Below are 19,265 nucleotides of genomic sequence, written 5' to 3'. Positions count from 1 at the left end.
TAATTTCCAACAACCAAAGCTCTGGAAAGTGCATTTTTTATGTATCCTCCGAACAAAAGTTCAATTTCATACATTCAGATGTCAAAATGTCGATTTATGACCAAAATGACAACGAAATGGATATTCAAGTGTTTTTGGACTCCCATTATTTTCACGAAAAAATAGCAGTTTTCTAAGACCAAAATGTCGTCAGAGGTGTATTTCACGTGTTTTCCGAACAAAAACATCATTTTCAGTGAAAATAGAGCAAGTTGAAAAATTCACTTCAATTCGACCTATTTTTCGACCATGAAATGCCCTCAGATCGCATTGTGACCACTTTTAATCGATTGCTCGTCGAAAATTGAGTGAATATGGTCTTTCGGTAGCCTTTTCCAGCCAGTAGATGCGTTTTGCATTTTCCAAAAAATATGATCAGATAGGAAACTTCGTTGAAATTTCCTCTTTCCATATCTGTAAACAACAATTAACGTTAACAACAAGAAAAAAATTCTACAATTTTTTCTAATTATTACTGACTAAGCCTAAACAGATAATCAAGCTGCTATGGGATAAATAGAACACTTTAGATGGGATAAATAGATTTCCAGTTTTTTTTCGACGAAAAGATGATATATAGTATTTTCCTCAGACAAAAAAATCTTGTGAGGCATATTCGGAACACAAATTGCGAAATATGACATTTTCTTTACAGCTAATAAAACCCAAAGAAAGATGCCTGTCTTCTGTTTTTAATGAAATATTTGTAATATTTGAGGGGCGATCATACGATTTCCTCAAAATATGTTTGTCCTCAAGGAAGAGTTTAACTTACATGACCCGATGTTGCATTATACATTCGTACCCGTTCCGATTTGGCCGCGCTCAGATTACATTTCATACCGAATGAAATGACAAAACCTAACATTGCCATAAATGCTACGGTGTAACGCGCGCTGAAGCCACAAAAGTCTGGTCGAACATATCTAACTATATTTCGTAGTGGTGGCGAGTCCCTGCTTGTACAAATTATAAAATGAATTGTATGAGGAATATTCAAGTCTTGATCAGACGGTGAAAAATTAATAAGAATGGTTAACTTAAAGCTTAATCAGCTTTAAAAATCAATTATAAATAATTATACTCAATTTGCATAAAAGCGTCTCTTAACAGTAATGAATATAATATCATTATTCTAGCCTCTACGGTTTTTCACGGTTTCTGCAGAACTGATAAACGATAACAAAATAGTGTTGTTACTTCGAAAAAGTTGTAGTACTCGAGGTCCTCTATAACATTGCTCAAGACAGTAATTTCTTATCTCTTATCAGTTGCGCGCAAATCGCACACATAAAAAAGCAAATTGTATGCAGAATTTTTTTCTTATCATTTTTAGCGCTTTTCGCGGAACTGATAAGAGATTACTGTCTTCAGCAATGTTATAGAAGACCTTGAGTACTACAACTTTGCGGAAGATACTAAGTTGTTATCTCTTATCAGTTCCGCGGAAACCGTTAAAAAACACGACGACCCGCCAAAAACGAACACACATTCTTTTAACCATTATTAGTTGGAATGAAACATACTTCTCTTTATTGCTACGAAGTCGGACAACTTTGCGTTCTTTTACATCTCACTAATACTATTGTAATTGCAATATATAACGGATCAAACATAACAGCGATTAAATGAAATATTTCTTCACCTTTTTTGCATGGAATTTTGTTCAGTTTTCACATCATGCGCTTGCCACAATCATGTCAAAAACAGTGTACATGTACATCTGTATACACATATTGAATTCTATCTACTCCAACCGCTTTGAAAATGTGATCATCACAAAGCATTTCATAAATGAAATGACTCACAAGCAAAAATAGCTAGATGACATGTCGTGCTTTCTTTATACGAGCCAATTGGTTTGTATTCCATATACGTAGGCCATGTACAGTATATGCATATATATATATATTATACACTTTTTTATATACAGTGGTGATCATAAGTCTGGAAAGAGTTTTTCCCAGAAAAACCTAACATCTGTGTGCGTGAGTTGTTTACAACGACTAACGTATTCGGCGGCGTGCAAAGGAAATTTGCCGCCCGAAGCAAATTGCCGCCCCAAAATCAAAATGCCGCCCCAACATCAAAATTTGAAGAGCAAAAAAAAGGTCATCACTTTAAAAACTCAATTCTATCTAGTGCAAACTCCAATTTTGCCGCCCTCAAAAAAATGCCGCCCGAGACAATTGCTTCGCCAGCGTCGTGCTTTGCACGCTACCGAACGTATTACACTGTGCGAAATTAGAAAATACCAGTCATAAATCACACGCATTGTTTACTTTCTTTTAATCTTTCGTTTTTCGCATGTTATCAAATGAACTTATGAACCGTGTAGCCAAATGAAATTTTGCGTACTTTTTTGTCATTTGAAGAAAATTTTAGCAAATTTTCAGGAAAAAGGATCGACTATTTCTTATAAATACATGAATTCTTTTTAGTTCTATACATCTCCATTGACATGAAAACAATGCGGCTTTCAGCAAGAATTCGATTCAACGTTTTATATCTTCAGAAATTATCAATGTATTCAATTTATGTACAGCTGTTGGGTCCAATCTTTTTATCGGTAGTGTGAATACAGAAAATCATTTGAATTTAATTCTTATTTTTATTTTTCAAACAATTCACCGTTTTTCCTTTCACTGATATTATTATCGTTGTTTTATTTTTATTTTTCAAACTATTTTCAACTTACTTGCGTTGATCATCCATGATCGTCGTTTTTCTTTCGCTTGAAAAAATGTCTGAATGTGAAGTCTGAATGTTTAGTAAAAATGCGAAAGTATGTTTATTTTATTATTTGAAGAAATCTGTTACTGAACTTTCCTGACCGGGGATGGAAATATGACTGACTACTTTGAGAAGATGAATAGAATTCGTTCGGTTTATCCCCGCTTACAATAATATTCTTATCACTATTGTCAACCAATTCACAGCATCCGCGTTATCTCATAGGCGTAACGTGAATGCCAGACGTGTGCAAGGGGGGGGGGGGTATTTCGGTTTTACCCCCCCTCTAGGATTCCAAAATGTGGACATTCCAGCGATTTGGAAAATTTGACACTAGATATAATCGATTTCCAAAAGTGAGGACCTTTTTTTTTTTTAGGTCTTCACTTGTTTTTGACACCCATTCACCCATTGACAAAATGTTAGACCCCCATTGTGGAATTTTGACTGTTTTACACTAGATAGAATCGATTTCCAGACCCCCCCCCCCCCCTTGCACCTAAAAATAGTGAAGTAATTTTAGCACCTAAAAATAGTGAAGAGTTTACTGGTTAGTGGTCATTTCGGATAATTTCAGCAAATGTGAGAAACAATCACTTTGTTCAATTTCATATTAAATTGTACCTATTGTTGATGTTGGCTGAGATAACCTGGCAAACTGGGTGGCATCGACAAAATACTTATTATTAGAAAAAACCTTGGCCTTGATCCCTAGTTTGAAGCCCATATAGAATTTGTTGATTTAGTTATACAGTAACATGGTACTAACCGTAACGCCTTAAGCCAGGTGCTCTGACGCTTAATTGCGGTAAACTGTCTGAAATCTTTTCCCTGGATATCCCAGTATCACACCGTATCTGTGGTCTTTGAAATGACAATTACTTATGGTAGTGGCAATTGCTTATGGTAGAATAGTGGCATTTTTCGATCTTTTACACAATTAGACAGGGTCGAGCGAATTCTAAATCGATTACTCGCCAAAAATAGGCGGCAGCCACATTTACCTCATTATTTGACAATATTGAACAAACCATGAAAACTAAAAATTATTTCAAACAAATGAAATTGGAATACTAAATTCGAATTATCTGTTTCATTACAATTCACGTGCGTCATTAAACATGATCTGCAGATCTGGAAATTAGGGAAGGAAATTCAAACCTTGACTGGTGTGCCGAAATTTTTAAATAAACAAAAATATAGTAACCAAATTGGAATTGTCTATTGAATCCGTTTTATTTGAATTGTTGCACCGCAAATCTATGATTTAACTATTGCACTAGAAAAAAAAGAATGTGTCTTCTGGCCGTTTTTGCGAGTCGGACAGAAATGTTTTTTTCTTGTGATTTTCCATCAAGGCGCCCATTTTTACTTGTAAAATGTTCTCATTTTCTATTATTATTTATAAATACAAAGAATTATGTAAGAAAATTTGAAAAAAAGGAATCAAACAAATGTATATATTTTATATCAATGATTTTGATCACTACTTTCAACCTTGACATGGGTTTATTTTCTGCTAATGTTGTTTACGGTTGTTAGTTTTGCCTCGTTAAAATTGTACGTTTGAGTCACGTAGCAAATGGTTTAGGGAACATGTACTAGTTAAGCGGAGAATGAATTTAATGTTTATGTTTTGGCAACGCCGTTCATTTCACTGTGACCAGCTGGTGGACGCAACAGATCTCCATACTGTGACAAAGCTTCGCGAAGCGAGCGTGATACTTCGATCGATGTGGTCGTAGTGCAGTCAACAAGCAAGGGGAATAGTCCAATTAGATGATCCCAAGCGACTTTATCCACTGAAATTATTCGAAAAAGGAATTTTAGAATGAAATAAATCGGCGGGCAAAAAAAGAATCAAATTTCAATTAAAAAATGCTCACGTTTGTTTGGTGGGGTTTTCTTCATAGAAATAATCAGTGTGGCGATAGCTTTCATCACAAATGAGATTTCTGATAGGCGATATTTGGGCAAAGTGCTCTTCGTGCATTGTTTCTCGTCTTCGCTAAATTTTTTGAGAACTTCTTCGAAGCGCCTCAACAGTGCTGTAATCGCCATATGGCCTACTCCCTCGATCGTGTCGTTTGAATTCGTTGTATTATTGTTTAAAGCACATGCATCCTTGTTTTCATTCGACACAACCGTATCACACAGATCATTGAGCAAAGAGAACTGCAGCAACGTTTCAAAGCATGTCTTTGCGAATTCTTCTCTAAGTTTCAATTCGGCATCGTAAACACTATTCCGAGCGGTGGCCGAGTGAATCGATCCCTTATTTAAAATGGTCACAATGTCCAAGATGAATTGGTGAGGTATATGCTCAGCGTACGGTAGAATTTCGTCGCGCAACATCTCAATGACTTGACAATCGATGGTTTCGTCTAATACAATTTCGTCAATGCCACGATCTTCAATCGTACACACACTCGATGGGAACAAAAATTTATCTAAAGTTCCGGAGAGTATAGGCCAAACATCAGCAAACGACTCTGGATACTGTCGAGCCACTGGCAATCCAACATGCAGAACAGCCAGCAAACTTTCGATTGCTAGTTTCCAAGTGCTCGATGCCATGCATTTGTACTTCATTGCCAATGGAATTTTCAGAGTGTTGATTATCTCTAGCAAAATGCGCTCTTCAATTACAATCGGATCGTTGGCACATTGTACATAAATTTTGACCGCAACATTCATTGCCTTTTCACCAAATGGAATGTAGTTCATGCTAACCCATTCGATTGTCGAGTGATTTTGATTGTGCTGATGTTGATTTCGATTCGATTTGTAAGGCCTGTGGTGATACAGAAAAAAATGAATTGGGAATTAAATCAAGCGGAATGGATGATTGATTTCAAGGGAATCCACACCTAGTTTCAAGACGATCAAACGTTGGTGGCACACAGGCGAATTTACTGAAATTTAGCAGCTGACTAAAAATAATTGCATTCATTGATTTTAATGGGGATGAAGGAGGTAGAACTTCTTTGCACAAAATATCTATGCACTCAAGCACACCGTCATGCAACGGAGTTAGAAGCGAGTCCGAAATGGTTGACATTATATATGGCGTTGAATCACTATGCACGGGAACAGCTACGGCATTCATTAGCACAGTACACAGTTGGCGAAGGTCGTCTTCAGTGAATCTGTCGAAATGGAATGAAATTGTTAGTTTTTGAAAATAAAAATAACCCGTGGCATTGGCCAGTAATTACTAACTTGTGTTTAATATGCTGGAATAATGCCGGAAATATCTGAATCAATGCAGTCAAGTAAGCTTGGCTTGGAATGAAAATGTCCACGTCATTTTTATCTCCCGATAGTCCTGCTGTTGGTGGTTTCGTGCTATCCGTACCGATCGTCAGCCAAACTTTCCATGCAATCTGCAACAACAATTGTTTCGGTTTATTTTCAATTTTCATTAAATGTCAATTTTATTTTCTTGGCTTACATTCCAAATGTCCATATTTTCCGTGCCATTAATATCGATTCCTTCAACTGGCATTTGCTTTTCCATGTCATCGTCGCGCTCATTGTTCGGTTTGTTGTAGAGAATTTCTTGGAACGATTTCAAAGCGGCCAAAGAGACCTCATTACTTTTGCTTAAAGCAGCGTTTTCAATGAACTCCAATAGCAGCGACCACGCCCGAATGAAATCGCCGAGCGTTTGTAGCATGTGCCGTTTGGTATTGAATACACGCGACACACCTGATAAAGTTAACACTTGAGTTTCGGCCCATTGCTTTTGTGCCGTGTTTCGTGAGTGATGAATTAAAATATTCCCGGTGGTATCGACCTTTTCACTGCTCGCCGAACTCGATAGACTTCGCACCTTATCCAACAGAGGAAACAGAACTTGCCACAATACTGATTGCCATGTCGGCGGCATCAAGAGATTCCCATGGGCTGAAATGGTTGAAAACAGTGTTTGTCCTGCCGATTTTCGCACTGCAGGTCGTGAATCGACGCACAAGTCGCCAAGGCGAGCAAATAAGCACATCCACAGCTTATCAAAGTGCGGTATATTTAGAGTGCCCGGGAAATCGGGCAAAACAGTTTGATCTTCGGACACGGTTTGTGACAGCTTATCTTGGTTTTGATTGAAGTAGTCGGAAATGTTCCACTAGATAAGTTATTGGAAAAGAAGAAAAAATGATCCGATCAGTTGAGAAAAACATATTTCATCACGCGTTAAATAAACATAATTCATCGTAACTAACCATCAAACCGACAGCTGTCAGAGAAATATTCAGTTCCTGCGTTTGAGATCCGAATTTAGCTGCTGTGTTGACACACAGCGGCAAGCAGCGCCAAGGCATAACGGGCAAAAAGTCGGTTACAACTAATTGCAAGCATTGGAATGCTATTCGAATCAATGCTTCGCCATGGCGATCATTAACAGCGCCAATGATGCCCAAAACTAAAGGCCATCCATGAGTCAATATTTCGCCAGCTCCATTTAATACTTGTAAAACACATTCCAATTGCCGTTGACGAACGTCGCCATGCGGTACAGACGACAGCTCAGCCAATGGATTCAGAAGTAATGTTTGCAGCGTCTGTTTGGAAAAAACAAAAAAAAACATTGATTGTTACAAATGGTTTCGTTTTATTTTAATGAAATCTGTTTTGTTACTTTGACTCACCATATTATCCTTTAGTGGTGTTTCGTATTTGTATTGCAGTGCTGCTTTCACGAGATACGTAACCGCTTCTACGCCCCACTCACGCATTCGAATATGTGGATGTTGGCACACTTCCAACAAGTGATTTGTTAGCGGTCGCCACAATACTTCGATGCGAGGTAGATTCACTAGACCCGTTTCCAATAGCTTTGCCACAGCGAATAACGACGGTTCCTGCGAAAATCAATTCAAACAAGAAATATAAACTTTTCCACCTCGAACATTATAAGGAGTGAGTAAATTTACCCGATTCGAATAAGCCAACTCCATTGCCTCTTGTGATAGTTTACACAATGCATCGATTAAATGATGTAGCGCAACATCATCCAAGTACTGACTAGATTCGAACAATTGACTCAGCATTTGAGATAGAACGGGCAAATCGGCCATAACCGATGTGGTTATTCCAGCTGTTGCATCGGTGGACAATTTTGGCACAACCTGTAAACTTCCTCCCGTCGACGGTTTCAAACCCAATATCCAAACTAAATGTTGCAATGTTGCGAGCACAATATGCCAAGAGGTGCCCAATATACACCCATGGCAATGGGCCAAATGTAGCATCGCTCTCATGCATTGCAAATTTTTAGCCGTTAACATAACCGGTCCTTGTTGTGCGCCAATTGGAAGCGATGTTGTTGGCAAAGGCGTTCCAACAGCCACAACTTGATGACGAAAATCATTTTCACCGCATGACGATGTCATATATTGATGATTTAGGTCTTGGCTCGGAGAACGAGAATGAGCTACAAATAAAAGAGATACATTTTAATGCAAATTTATTTTAATAAAAACTTTTCCGCAACTTATCGAATGTTTCTACTTGGAATGCGAAATTATTGAATACGTACTTATGATGCCCGAGAATTGATAGCCCATATTCAGAACTGACAATGCATAATGCGGAGGTAAGGATGAGCGGCAAATTGCTGTTATGAAAGCATCTCGTGGTGTTTGAATATCTATTCGGTAAGGGGAAGGTTTGCATAAGTTATGATGCTAAGTTGTTTTTTTACCTATTTGCATTACCCAATGTACCGCATAGTGCGGCATAGTTTTGCATTGCCTTCAAAACATTCTCAGTAACTGATTCATCGGTAGCCGCATCAATTAGAGGAGTTAAAGCAGCCAGCAGACCGCACCAACTCGATGTTATCAGTTGGGCGTGTAATTGTCGATCAGCTTCAGATACGTTATCCTTGTACGGTGTAGGTTTCTCCTCTCCAATCTGAAAATTCGAACAGAAACTCAGTTAATAATTCAACTTTAACTTTGAGCGAATATAATTATAGTTTTGAACTGATATTATTCAAAAAGTTGTACGAAAAATACGAGCTTACCTTCGATGGACCAAGAACAGCCAACGAAATCGATCGAACAATGTCCAGAAGGCAAGCGTATGCCACGGAAATTCCAAATCCATCCGGTATTGGAGGTGGTTCAACTTTGTCGAGCATCTCCAAGCTATTAAAGTCAAAAATATCCATATTAGCAGTATTCAAAAAGGAAAAAACGATGCATATTTGATACATACAATGTTGATTTGGATTGTCCGGTTGGGAATGTAACAATAAGCGGCAGCCAGACACTTCTAAATAGGAATCCGGCTTGTTGTGATGCGCCCGGTACCATCGGTAATGTGCTCATCATCGGCAATGTTTGAGTGGGTGTCGAAACAGCTGCAAATACAAAATTGAATATGATATAACTATTTCCATCAGAATAATTTCGCATCTTCTGACACCGTACCATTAACACTATTCGAGTGTGTTGGTGCGAATAGGCTTTGAACGTAGGCTCCAAGTGAGTTGATGATATCTTGAAAGATGTTCGTTGCATGATCCTTTAAATCGTAACATTGGCAAAATGACACGAGCAGCTCCGGCTGTACGGTCATTTTATGAATGACTTCGAGTGCCAAGGAGCGTTGCCAAGCAGGTTTATCCGGATCCAAAAACTTAACGATTAAAGATAGGAATATTTCGCACTCAGTCACTAAAAGGCGGTGATATTTCTGTATTAGAATCGATACGACACGCAATAGGCGCATGCTAATAGGAAAATATGGTTTGTCCAACGCAACTGGTTGCTGAGGATTTGTCTGAACAACGGTTCGGTATTTGATATTCGGTGAAAAGAGTTTGATCACAAGCGCGCACACCCGTTCTTTTAACAGGAACGAGAATTCGGGATGCTTGAAGAAAACCGGGGAAAACGTGGTCAAAACCGTTTCCAGGAGTTCCAACCCGAATGTGCGAGTCATTTCAGTCATTCCAAGCAAGAACCATGGCTGATCAGCATTCACAAGCTGTACCAAGTCTTGGAACAGCAAAAATGCATCGGACGCACACACGTTGAGTCCTTTTGGTGCTTGGCCAGGGGCTTGTTTCAATTCTTCAATATTCACTTCTTGTATCGGTTGCTCTTCTGACGTTGAGGCTTCTGATTCCTGATCCTCCGTAATGACTCGTTCGAACACCAGTGAAACTAATTGCCGCACCGTGGCACCGGCCGTATTTATCGTTGTCGAATCTTTGGTGAAATGCAAACGAAAGCATAAAACAAGTGCTTTGGCCAGTGTTTCACCGTGCACAACGCTATTTGTCGTCAGTAACAAAGTAACCGTTTGCAACACTTTAACTTCTTCCGTTCCATGCTCCATTAACATCCACAGAGTATCAGTTATATAACGAGCACCCTTTTGATCGACTACTTGTTGTGTTATTAATCGTTGCATCATTCCAAGGCAATACTGAAAGAAGTATAATGAAGAACAAAAGGAAACCATTATGAGCATTAAAATGGAAACACCATATCCATTGAAAGTGGCAATAAAATGACGAGAGTCTGAGTTAAAAACGAACCTTGATAATTTTCACATCTTTCGATTCACAACCCTGAACTAAAGCATATAAAATTTGATTGACGACATAATAAAGTTGAGTGGATGGCGTCGATGACGCTGCTTTCAGTTTTATTATTGCTTCTTCACATGACTGAAACGAGGGAGGGGACAAAGAAGAAAATGGAAATGATGAACAATTGAATGCGGAGATAATGTCGAATAATAAAAGTGCGAGCTATATTTAACATTGAAAATCAGCGATTTTTCAAACGAACCTCTTTGATTTGTGGGTATTTTTTCTTCGTTTCGTTGGCCAATGTGCGGAAATCGTTTTGCAAAATCTCCAAGAACTTTTGCACCGCTTCGTTACTTGAATTACCACTAACAAACGACATGATTTCTATTGATTACAAATTGTCTCTCTACCACGAATAATGAGATTTTGTTCCCGCCTCAGTCCTTTGCAATTTCATTGAGTTGAGTTGAGTTTTTGTTTTATCGGAATTTTTAATGACATTGGGTAAGGTTAAAGCATTTGCAATTCATCATTTTGATAACTGTGCATTTTATCCAGAATAGGTATTAATGTGATTATATCGGTTTTTTATTGCATTTGCTGCTGCACAAAAAACGACGAAGTTCACAATTCCAGCGAAAAGATATAAATGACAAAAAACATGTCACGATCGACTATAAAAATACATATGAACACAAAAGCTGTAAATTATTGTACACGTAGCGTAAAGGCAAACAAACAATTAAACGACTAATTGAAAAGTATGAACAATTATTTCAGCATCCACCGAACAACTATCAGATCTCAAACAGCAGCAGAAACATATGGGTTTTTGTTTCCGTATCAATTTACATTGTTTGGTCCGTGCAAATATTCTGTTGACACTTCGTAGCCACTTTTTGCACTTATGATATTAATTTTCCTTTTCGAAGTATAGACGTTCATTCAAGCTTCACATATGAATACACTACAACATTACACGCACGATTTTTTTGCAACACCAAGCAAAAGCAAAAGCAAGACCAATAATCAACCACTGTATCGAATATTGTAAGATTCTGTTGAATTTCTATTGTTAATTACCAAGCTATGTACGGTGTTTTGATATTGAGTAACTCGTTCTCTTTTTCTATCACAAAAATATTTTGTGTTGTTTTCGGACGAATTTTGTATACGCGTCCCAATAAAAAAAAAATAATAGGAGCAAATTGTTCGCTGTCAAAGTTGCAATTGGTTTCGATTAAACGTCAGAATGATGTGTCTTGTTGATGCTGCGCCATCTGGGAGTGATGTATTCAACTAAATTAGTAAACAAACCATATTTCTTATGCAAAAATGACTTGAAAGTCTTTATTCAATGTAACTGGGATGATAAGAAGAAATGAATTTTTTTTCTGTTTTAGCTTATTTCTTTCCAAAGAAACTTAAAATCGATCCTTGTTTCTTTCCCGCCGGTGGTGAGATTTTCTTTTTGGTTGCAGTTGAACTGCTGCCGTTGTCTGTGATTGTAGCGGCCTTTTTCGGTGGTGGTGGTGCTACTTCTGGTTCTTCGTCGGAACAACTGACTTCTTCTGTTTCACGAACGGTGTCTGCAAATATTAGAAATGGAATAAATTTTACAAATCAAATTCACATTCAACTCTTTTCAAGGACCTACTTATGAAACCATCTTCATCTTCATATGTTCTTGTGACAGTTTTCTTAACCTTAGCACGACGTTTGCCACTTGAACTTCCATTCACTTTGTTGCTCGTCATTTTTTCGGGCGACGGTGTTTTGTTTTCCTTTTCTTTCTTTACAACCACCTCTTCTTCAGTGTCCATTGGCTCATCTTGACTGTCTTTACCATTTGTCGTGCTCTCTTCATCGGATGACGAATCACAGAGTTGCATCACACGGGACCGATGTGACTTTGGCTCCAATTTCATCTTTTTCTTTGTTTGTTTCTTCTCGGCCGATTTTGCATCTTCATTCGAATCTGTAGAAAAAATGATGTTCATTTTTAGTACACAGCTTTAATATTGTTTTTCCTTTTTTCCATCAAAATTTACTAGTTTTGTTTCAGTAACTCACCACTTGTATTTGAATGGAATCTTTTTTGTGTATTTTTCGTACCACTTGACGTTTCTTCGACTGGTTCATCCTTAATTGTTACGCTTTCAATTTTGGAAGTGGCTTCAGAAACCGATTTGTCAGCCTTCGTCGCATTCGATTTCGATGACGATGGCTTGGAGCCAAAGAATGAAGCAATCGACTTGCTTGACTGTGCCTTGGAAGGTGGTTGATTCTTTTTCGGGCTCTGCTTCTTCGGGCTAGTCTTTTCCTCCTTTACTTTAGCTTCTTTAGAACTGCCTGATTCATTCTTAACGGTTTTAACCTCTTTTTTCTCTGCTTGCTTCGATGCTGCTACACCGAATAGATTCGTTTTTTTCGGCGGTTCGGATTCTTTCTTTATTGATTTTTCCGCTTGCGGAACAACAATTTCATGGACCTTAACGTTTCGTGGGTTGCTGTTTAGCTTCAAACTGATGCTGTTGATTTTTTAATTGTTGGATTAGTTTTGGATTGGTCTTAAAATTGGTAATAAATTAATTTCTCTTACAATTTATTTGCGGCTGGTTCATGCACATTCAAACTTTTCCCATTGATGCTGCCTATTTCGATGCTGTAAAGTGTTTTAGTGAATTTTGGGCATATTTTTTCCACTTTCGCCAGACTTTTTTCAGGAATCACCTACAATACAGGGCGTTATGAATAGAAAATTCCAAAGAGTTTAGCATTTTTCGTGTAATAGACACACGAATACAATGCCCACTTACAGTGATAATCGCATTTCCATTTGTGTCATTGCCTCGAATCAAGTATTCTTTTACAATCGATCTGTCGTCAGTGTAATTTTTCAGCCATTTTTCTAGAATAACTTCCCCATCCTTATTCGGAATGTTCCAAGTGTTCGAAATGTAGGCAACAGTGACCTGTTGTAACATGAAAATTCACATTCAATACAAGAAGCAACACACTGAATACATCAATCCAAATAATAATGCGATACGAACCTTTTTATCATTGTCAAGCACCAAATGATCAATTTCCTCCATGCACAATTTCTCTGAATCAGAGTCCATTTTCAACAAAATAAAATACTGAATACAATCTAAAAACTAACAAAAAGAATTTAATGTTCACAAGCGTCGTGAGCTCGTTTGACAATTTGAGTACATAATAATAGCGCGACAAATGTCACTTTCCCGCTTCAATGTGATGTGCAGGTGATGCCTAGCGCCATCTAGTGTAAATCAACTGCGATTCGCTTTGTATTCCCGTCCATTGGAAGGCGAGAAGCAAAAAAGGCATCAGAACAACAGAAAAAAACACTTCGCATTGATTTTGAAATTATGAATTTATTGATCACATTTATAAATTATTTAAAAAAAAGTGTTGAACATCGAGTATAAATTTATCTAGGCGCTAGTTGTCGGTTGTTTTGGCACAATTTCATTTAAATTCTTTCCTTTTGTTTCTTTGAGTATGAAAATGCTAAATAGAATACCGTAAAAGCATACGCCAGCGCAAATCCATGAAACGCCATACAAATGAACCGAATGCATTAAAATTGGGAACGTCTTCAGTGATATGAATGCGAAAACACTGTTGGAGAGCATGCAAAGCGTGGAGCCAAATGTCCGCACCTGCGAAATTAAAAATTCATCAGAATTCAGCGATGAATTGGAGCGAAAGAGTGTGTGATGCAATAATGTGAAGAATTAATAAAAAATGTCATTTTTCATATTTCATCACAATTTGCATTTTTGCTCTCTCTCTCTCTCTCTCTCTCTCTCTCCCATTCTCTCGTCAGTTTTTTTTTTGTTACCTCGGCCGGTAGAATTTCCGTCAAAACTATGAAAGGCAATGGTAATATGCCAAAGCAGCTGATGAATATGAACGTTGAGAAACTTATCAATGGGATCCAATTACATGCAGTCAAATCGTAACCATTTTCAATGAGATATGAATGAATTCCGAGCGATATAAGTCCAACGAATGCACCAGATGTTGAAAATATTAGTAGAGTTTTACGACCGATGCGATCGACCAATAGCGTTGACCCATAAACACCGAATATTTGTATGGCAGCAACTATAATTGATGAAACGTGCGGATCAAGCGTTGAGCCGGATTCTTTGAAAATACTCGCTGTATAATTCACGAACGCAAATGTTCCGCTGAATAGATTGATGCCGGTCAATGAGAATCCAATTAATATCGCTTTAATCGAATCCCATTTAACTGTAATGAAGCGACATAAAAACATCATTTCCTATTTATTGGTGATTCATGAATCAATGGTTCTGTCGACTATTGTTGAATTTAGTTGAAACAATGGCTATGCCGCAGGCTAGTTTTAGTCGATAATTTGTTTATTTCTGAATAAAAAAAAATATAAATGAGTGTGAAAATGAGACGAAGAAGAAGGAGAATGATTCACACTCATTTATATTGACTGTTCAATTCCAATTAGTTTTACTTTTTTCACTATTTAAACATTTAAACATTTAAGTATTTTGTATTTAAAAACCAATTTCCTGTGATTTACACCGAACGTGATCGGAATGTTCGCGTTAAGAGAGAATTTCAATTTTGCGTAAAAACGTATTCTAACTGTGAGTCTGTGATGAACAGAATGTTTTGTTTATATTGTTTTACTTACACACTTTTGATTTTGTAGTGCTTGATAATGGAACACCGAGTGTGTCCGAAACGTCGCAACCAGAAATAAACAAATTATCGACTAAAACTAGCCTGCGGCATAGCCATTGTTTCAATTAAACTTCCTATTTATCATCGTGTTTGAGCTAAAATTCTAGATTGTTCGGGGAACCAGACTAACAGGAAAAATAGAAATAAATGGAAACGGAACTTATGTCATCGGAACTTACAGATGTTTTTGAGTGCATTTTTTCGGTATTTTTCATTTTGATCTAAGCGCTCATGAACAGATTGCAGAATTTCCGCAAATTCCGAATCGATTTGCGTGCAACGATTTCGTTCCTTGCAGCAGCAGTCGCGGTAGAAATTTAGTGAAAATTTTGCTTTCTACAGGAGAAAAAAATGTAAACACAAAAGAATAGAGAGATTTTATTCGGATGAGCACAGAACAACAACAACAACACAACATCTGGTTTGACCAGATTGCATAGTTGTTGTTGTTGTTTTGTATACGTATTCTTTTTTTGAACATTACTTCGAAACTTTTGCGTTGTATGAAATATTGTGGTGTTTCCGGAAAAAAGATAAATAACACGAAAAACACGATCGGAAGTGGTAAAAAGATTTTTGGCACCAGATAGTATGTTAAATATGTTCCAGCGATGAAACCGAATAAAATTCCAATTGTGACGCTGAGCATCAACAATGAGCCCAGGCGACCGCGAATTCTGCAATGTATTTTAATGCAAGCGCATAAATTTTTATGGTTGAAAAAAAAAACGCATATCGCCATAATGACGCGTGTGGTAAATGAAAATGAACCAACCTTTGATCGGCCACTTCAGCAACGAACAACGGCAGGCATATATACATTCCGCCACCTGTCGCTCCCGCAAATATGCGACCAATATACAAATCCACCGCATTACTGCCAAACAGGACCAACAGCCAAAACAGCTGGAAGCGACCATAAAATTATGAAAGATTACAATCACTGCAATTTTGAATGTTATATGACACTCATAAAGCATGTATATGTACATCTTTCTACGTAATAATGTTATCAAAATTGACATTTTATTGCTTAATTAGTGAATAATCTGAGTACAGAAAATTGCGATTTATTATCAAACATTGATAATCTTAATGACAATCCAGGTGATTCATGCTTATTGTGAGAACTGTCAAGCATAAATTGTGATAACACACAGTCTTCAATAATAAACCATTTTTTGCTTAGACCTTAGAATATGTACAATCTCATTAGACCTTACTATAAATTTCTACTGTATCCATGTGGATGAGCTACACGGATAAGACTTGTTATTGTCATATTAACTGGTACATTTGACAACTTCTTAATTGCTTTGGCTGGCTGAACTTGATTTGAACAAACAATTTATTAGAAACTGACACAACTGATGGGGTAATCTCGCACATGTTGTTTATCTCACGAAGAATTTTTCTCTTGAGATCACAACAACAAAAACATACAAAAATAGATAAACAATCGAAGCGTTTCTATCTTCGAAATAAATTTCAACGTTTCTGTTATCAACAGATGTGAAAATTGGCTACAGACGGTTGACGACTTATAAAACCACTCAACCATGAATATGGAAAATTCGGTGTACGCATTTTTGCCAAATCATATGCATGAGAAATCATTGAAATTCGACACTCGAGCTGTGCATTAAAACTTTATTATATACATTTTGTGCTTTTTTCAACATGTTGCACCCAGTATTTTGTTCGCTAGCTGGGTTAACAAAAGTTTTTCAATTATCGGGTTGAGTTTCGACATTCGCACAATGTAGCCATTAATTGTGAGGTTTTCAAAGTGATTTTTGGTGTGGTTAATATGCAGGGACAAAAAAGTTGAAAAGGCAATATTTGAATGTGGAATGCACATTTTTTCGGGGCGTAATTGTAATTTGTATGAACAAACAACTCAGTTTCCTGCTCATTACGCGTTCAACTGTCGTGCATGAAAAATGTGTTCATTTTTTCATGAAATTACAGCTTTATTCGATTACATTATCAAAATCAGCTGTTTCAATGCACTTGTTTCGGTGATGATGATGCAAAATTCCAATAGATTTTTGGTCGGAATTATTATTATTCATAAATACCGAATTAAAATAGATTATTTTTCAATTTTCATGCATAATAATAAATCGTTTGGGCTTATCAATTTCATTATGACTTGAAGGATGCACGCTAATGAAAAATCACGGTTTTTATCAAATCAACATTGAATCAAACTGAACTGAACCATTACACGCTTAATATCGTTTTTGTGCGTGTATCCAACTACAATGAAATGTGTCGCTGAGCATAAAAATGGGAATACAGATCTGTTACAGCAACAACCGAACATAAAATATGGTTCCGTAAAAACGTTACATGAATTTCATCTAACGCGAGTGTAACATGAGTTGCATTAGAAACAGTATTAGCTTATGTTACACTCGCATTGGATAGAAATTCATGTAACGTTTTTAGGGAACAATATTTTATGTTCGGTTGTTGCTGTAACAGATCTGTATTCCCATTTTTATGCTCAGCGACACAAATGTATGAGACGCACCGCTCGGACAGAAATGATGCAATAAATCCCTATTAAATTAAATGAACTAGTTTTAACTCGCGTTAAACATATATCCAGGCAGAGAGAGTGAGATAGTTTTTGGTGAGGGGCTTTACAGCACTATGTTTACACCGCTGAAATGAAAACCTCTGAAATTCGTGGTATATGTTATTATGTTGTATGTTTATTCCGGTGTTCTGTAGCGCTACATTTTCCTTGTGATTTGCATTCGAAATGCATTTGATGCGTTTATTTGTGTGTGTATCTGTTTTTTTTTTTATTCGAGAACGATTACCACACCGAAAACCAACACAATTTGTTTATTTTTTCTCCCGGGTTTGGCCAGCTGCCAGGGCAACGGATCCGAAGCAATTTCAAGAGCACAATCGAACGGAAAAATATGTCAAGTCATAGTATAGCGAACGCTCGTATGAGCTCTGACTCTCTCTCACACATATTGCAACCATCAACACCGCATGTTGCAATGCTTGTTCGCAATCATGCAGGAGAGCGTCACAGGCGAGACGGAAAGAAAGCACAGTCAATTTTTTTTTGCAGTAAAAGTTGCAGGCATGAATCTATTTACCAGGTTCGGCAATGCCAAAATGCAAAGTGTATTTTTTCGACCGATAAAATTCGACACAATACCAAACACACAGTTGCCAAGAATTGCACCTATTGAAAAGCGAACGAGAAGAAAACTTGTGTTATTTTTCATATTTTTTCGGAGTCGAACTTAGTTGATCGGCACCTATTGAAAAGCACGATCCAATCCAGGAAATTTCAGATAATGTCATCTTGGTTTGCAACGGCGAATCATCGGACTGCAGTTTCGGAAGGTTGGGACTCAACCAACCTATAGTGTGATTAGAAAAATATTTTAAAAAAATCACGAATCGGATCAAATATCGCGTTGAAATCTTACCTATTGCCATGCCATGGCATAGCGAAATTAGATTTGCTAACAAAAGAAAACAAAACACTTTTGAATAAAATAAACGCTGTTTGTTCTTTTTTCTGTAATTTTATGAATGGAAATGGGCTCAAGCAGTATTTAGAACGTTCCATGACACTTTGCACTGAACCAAACGAAAAATGAAACTTAATGAAATCACTAGCAAACAAAATGCAAATCAAAAAAAGAGCAAACACACCGATTATAACAGCCAAGTACTGAAGTCGTACGCTATGTGAAATGACCGTTTCACTTTCTTTGAACATACTGTGTGTGTGTTCAGTATTTAATCAAATTGCTTGTGCGGCTCGCTCATTCACTAACGAATTTCAATTGGCATACGAACTAATTATATTTAGAAATTCAAATATAGTACGAACGACCCAAAAAAAAGTGCTACCGATCGCTACAACAAACGAATTCTATCTGATGTTGATCACAGCAAATGACTAACAAGTAACCGAAAAGCGTAAAAAGCGTTCAATTTTTGATAACATCAGACGCAGAGCTCTCCAAAGCGAACTGACAATTAAATATCCGAATCGTATAAGTGTAGCAATTTAGACGAATGAAAGAATATCGCTTCGGCGATAACAAAACGCTACACAAATACCAAACACTGCTGACGTCGTCGGTCGATTTTAAAATAGAAACATGAAAATCATTTTATTTTCTTCAAAACACAAACCGTG

At 37.2% G+C, this 19,265-nt stretch overlaps 4 protein-coding genes across 7 annotated transcripts; all 4 read right to left on the bottom strand.

Moving 5' to 3' along the window:
• Nucleotides 1–52: 52 nt before the first annotated feature.
• Nucleotides 53–2,898, bottom strand: LOC129569759 (vesicular glutamate transporter 3-like). 2 transcript variants are annotated; one of them, XM_055448918.1, is made up of 3 exons: nt 2,738–2,898; nt 815–998; nt 53–453 (listed from the first exon to the last, which is right to left on the bottom strand). In XM_055448918.1, the coding sequence occupies exons 1-3, from the start codon at nt 2,752–2,754 to the stop codon at nt 415–417; spliced, it is 240 nt and encodes a 79-aa protein (XP_055304893.1). In that variant the 5' UTR covers nt 2,755–2,898; the 3' UTR covers nt 53–414. The 2 variants fall into 2 exon arrangements, with proteins under 2 accessions (XP_055304893.1, XP_055304894.1); XM_055448919.1 differs by having other exon boundaries at nt 815–995.
• Nucleotides 2,899–3,989: 1,091 nt separating this feature from the next.
• On the bottom strand, nt 3,990–11,585 carry LOC129569758 (protein MON2 homolog). 2 transcript variants are annotated; one of them, XM_055448917.1, is made up of 16 exons: nt 11,405–11,580; nt 10,581–10,995; nt 10,325–10,456; nt 9,210–10,212; nt 8,995–9,139; nt 8,801–8,924; nt 8,490–8,688; nt 8,312–8,422; nt 7,707–8,206; nt 7,422–7,634; nt 6,996–7,334; nt 6,227–6,898; nt 5,995–6,158; nt 5,643–5,921; nt 4,659–5,566; nt 3,990–4,574 (listed from the first exon to the last, which is right to left on the bottom strand). In XM_055448917.1, the coding sequence occupies exons 2-16, from the start codon at nt 10,698–10,700 to the stop codon at nt 4,402–4,404; spliced, it is 5,082 nt and encodes a 1,693-aa protein (XP_055304892.1). In that variant the 5' UTR covers nt 10,701–10,995; nt 11,405–11,580; the 3' UTR covers nt 3,990–4,401. The 2 variants fall into 2 exon arrangements, with proteins under 2 accessions (XP_055304892.1, XP_055304891.1); XM_055448916.1 differs by having other exon boundaries at nt 10,581–11,585.
• Nucleotides 11,586–11,642: 57 nt separating this feature from the next.
• On the bottom strand, nt 11,643–13,557 carry LOC129569757 (uncharacterized). Its single transcript, XM_055448915.1, has 6 exons — nt 13,378–13,557; nt 13,141–13,296; nt 12,924–13,054; nt 12,395–12,852; nt 11,979–12,299; nt 11,643–11,910 (listed from the first exon to the last, which is right to left on the bottom strand). Exons 1-6 carry the CDS (start codon nt 13,444–13,446, stop codon nt 11,726–11,728), a joined length of 1,320 nt encoding a protein of 439 aa, XP_055304890.1. The 5' UTR covers nt 13,447–13,557; the 3' UTR covers nt 11,643–11,725.
• Nucleotides 13,558–13,702: 145 nt separating this feature from the next.
• On the bottom strand, nt 13,703–19,109 carry LOC129569756 (facilitated trehalose transporter Tret1-like). 2 transcript variants are annotated; one of them, XM_055448913.1, is made up of 9 exons: nt 18,773–19,109; nt 18,544–18,600; nt 18,370–18,474; nt 18,205–18,293; nt 15,855–15,985; nt 15,564–15,756; nt 15,259–15,415; nt 14,193–14,608; nt 13,703–14,010 (listed from the first exon to the last, which is right to left on the bottom strand). In XM_055448913.1, exons 1-9 carry the CDS (start codon nt 18,837–18,839, stop codon nt 13,783–13,785), a joined length of 1,443 nt encoding a protein of 480 aa, XP_055304888.1. In that variant the 5' UTR covers nt 18,840–19,109; the 3' UTR covers nt 13,703–13,782. The 2 variants fall into 2 exon arrangements, with proteins under 2 accessions (XP_055304888.1, XP_055304889.1); XM_055448914.1 differs by having other exon boundaries at nt 18,544–18,579; nt 18,773–19,108.
• Between the last annotated feature and the right edge of the window lie 156 nt (nt 19,110–19,265).

Source organism: Sitodiplosis mosellana, unplaced genomic scaffold, assembly GCF_009176505.1.
Source record: "Sitodiplosis mosellana isolate CC-2019 unplaced genomic scaffold, AAFC_SMos_1.0 Smas_scaffold_42, whole genome shotgun sequence".
Classification (NCBI taxonomy): Eukaryota; Metazoa; Arthropoda; class Insecta; order Diptera; family Cecidomyiidae; genus Sitodiplosis; species Sitodiplosis mosellana.
Note: the sequence above shows the minus strand (reverse complement) of the source record. Positions and strands in the feature narration are given on the sequence as shown.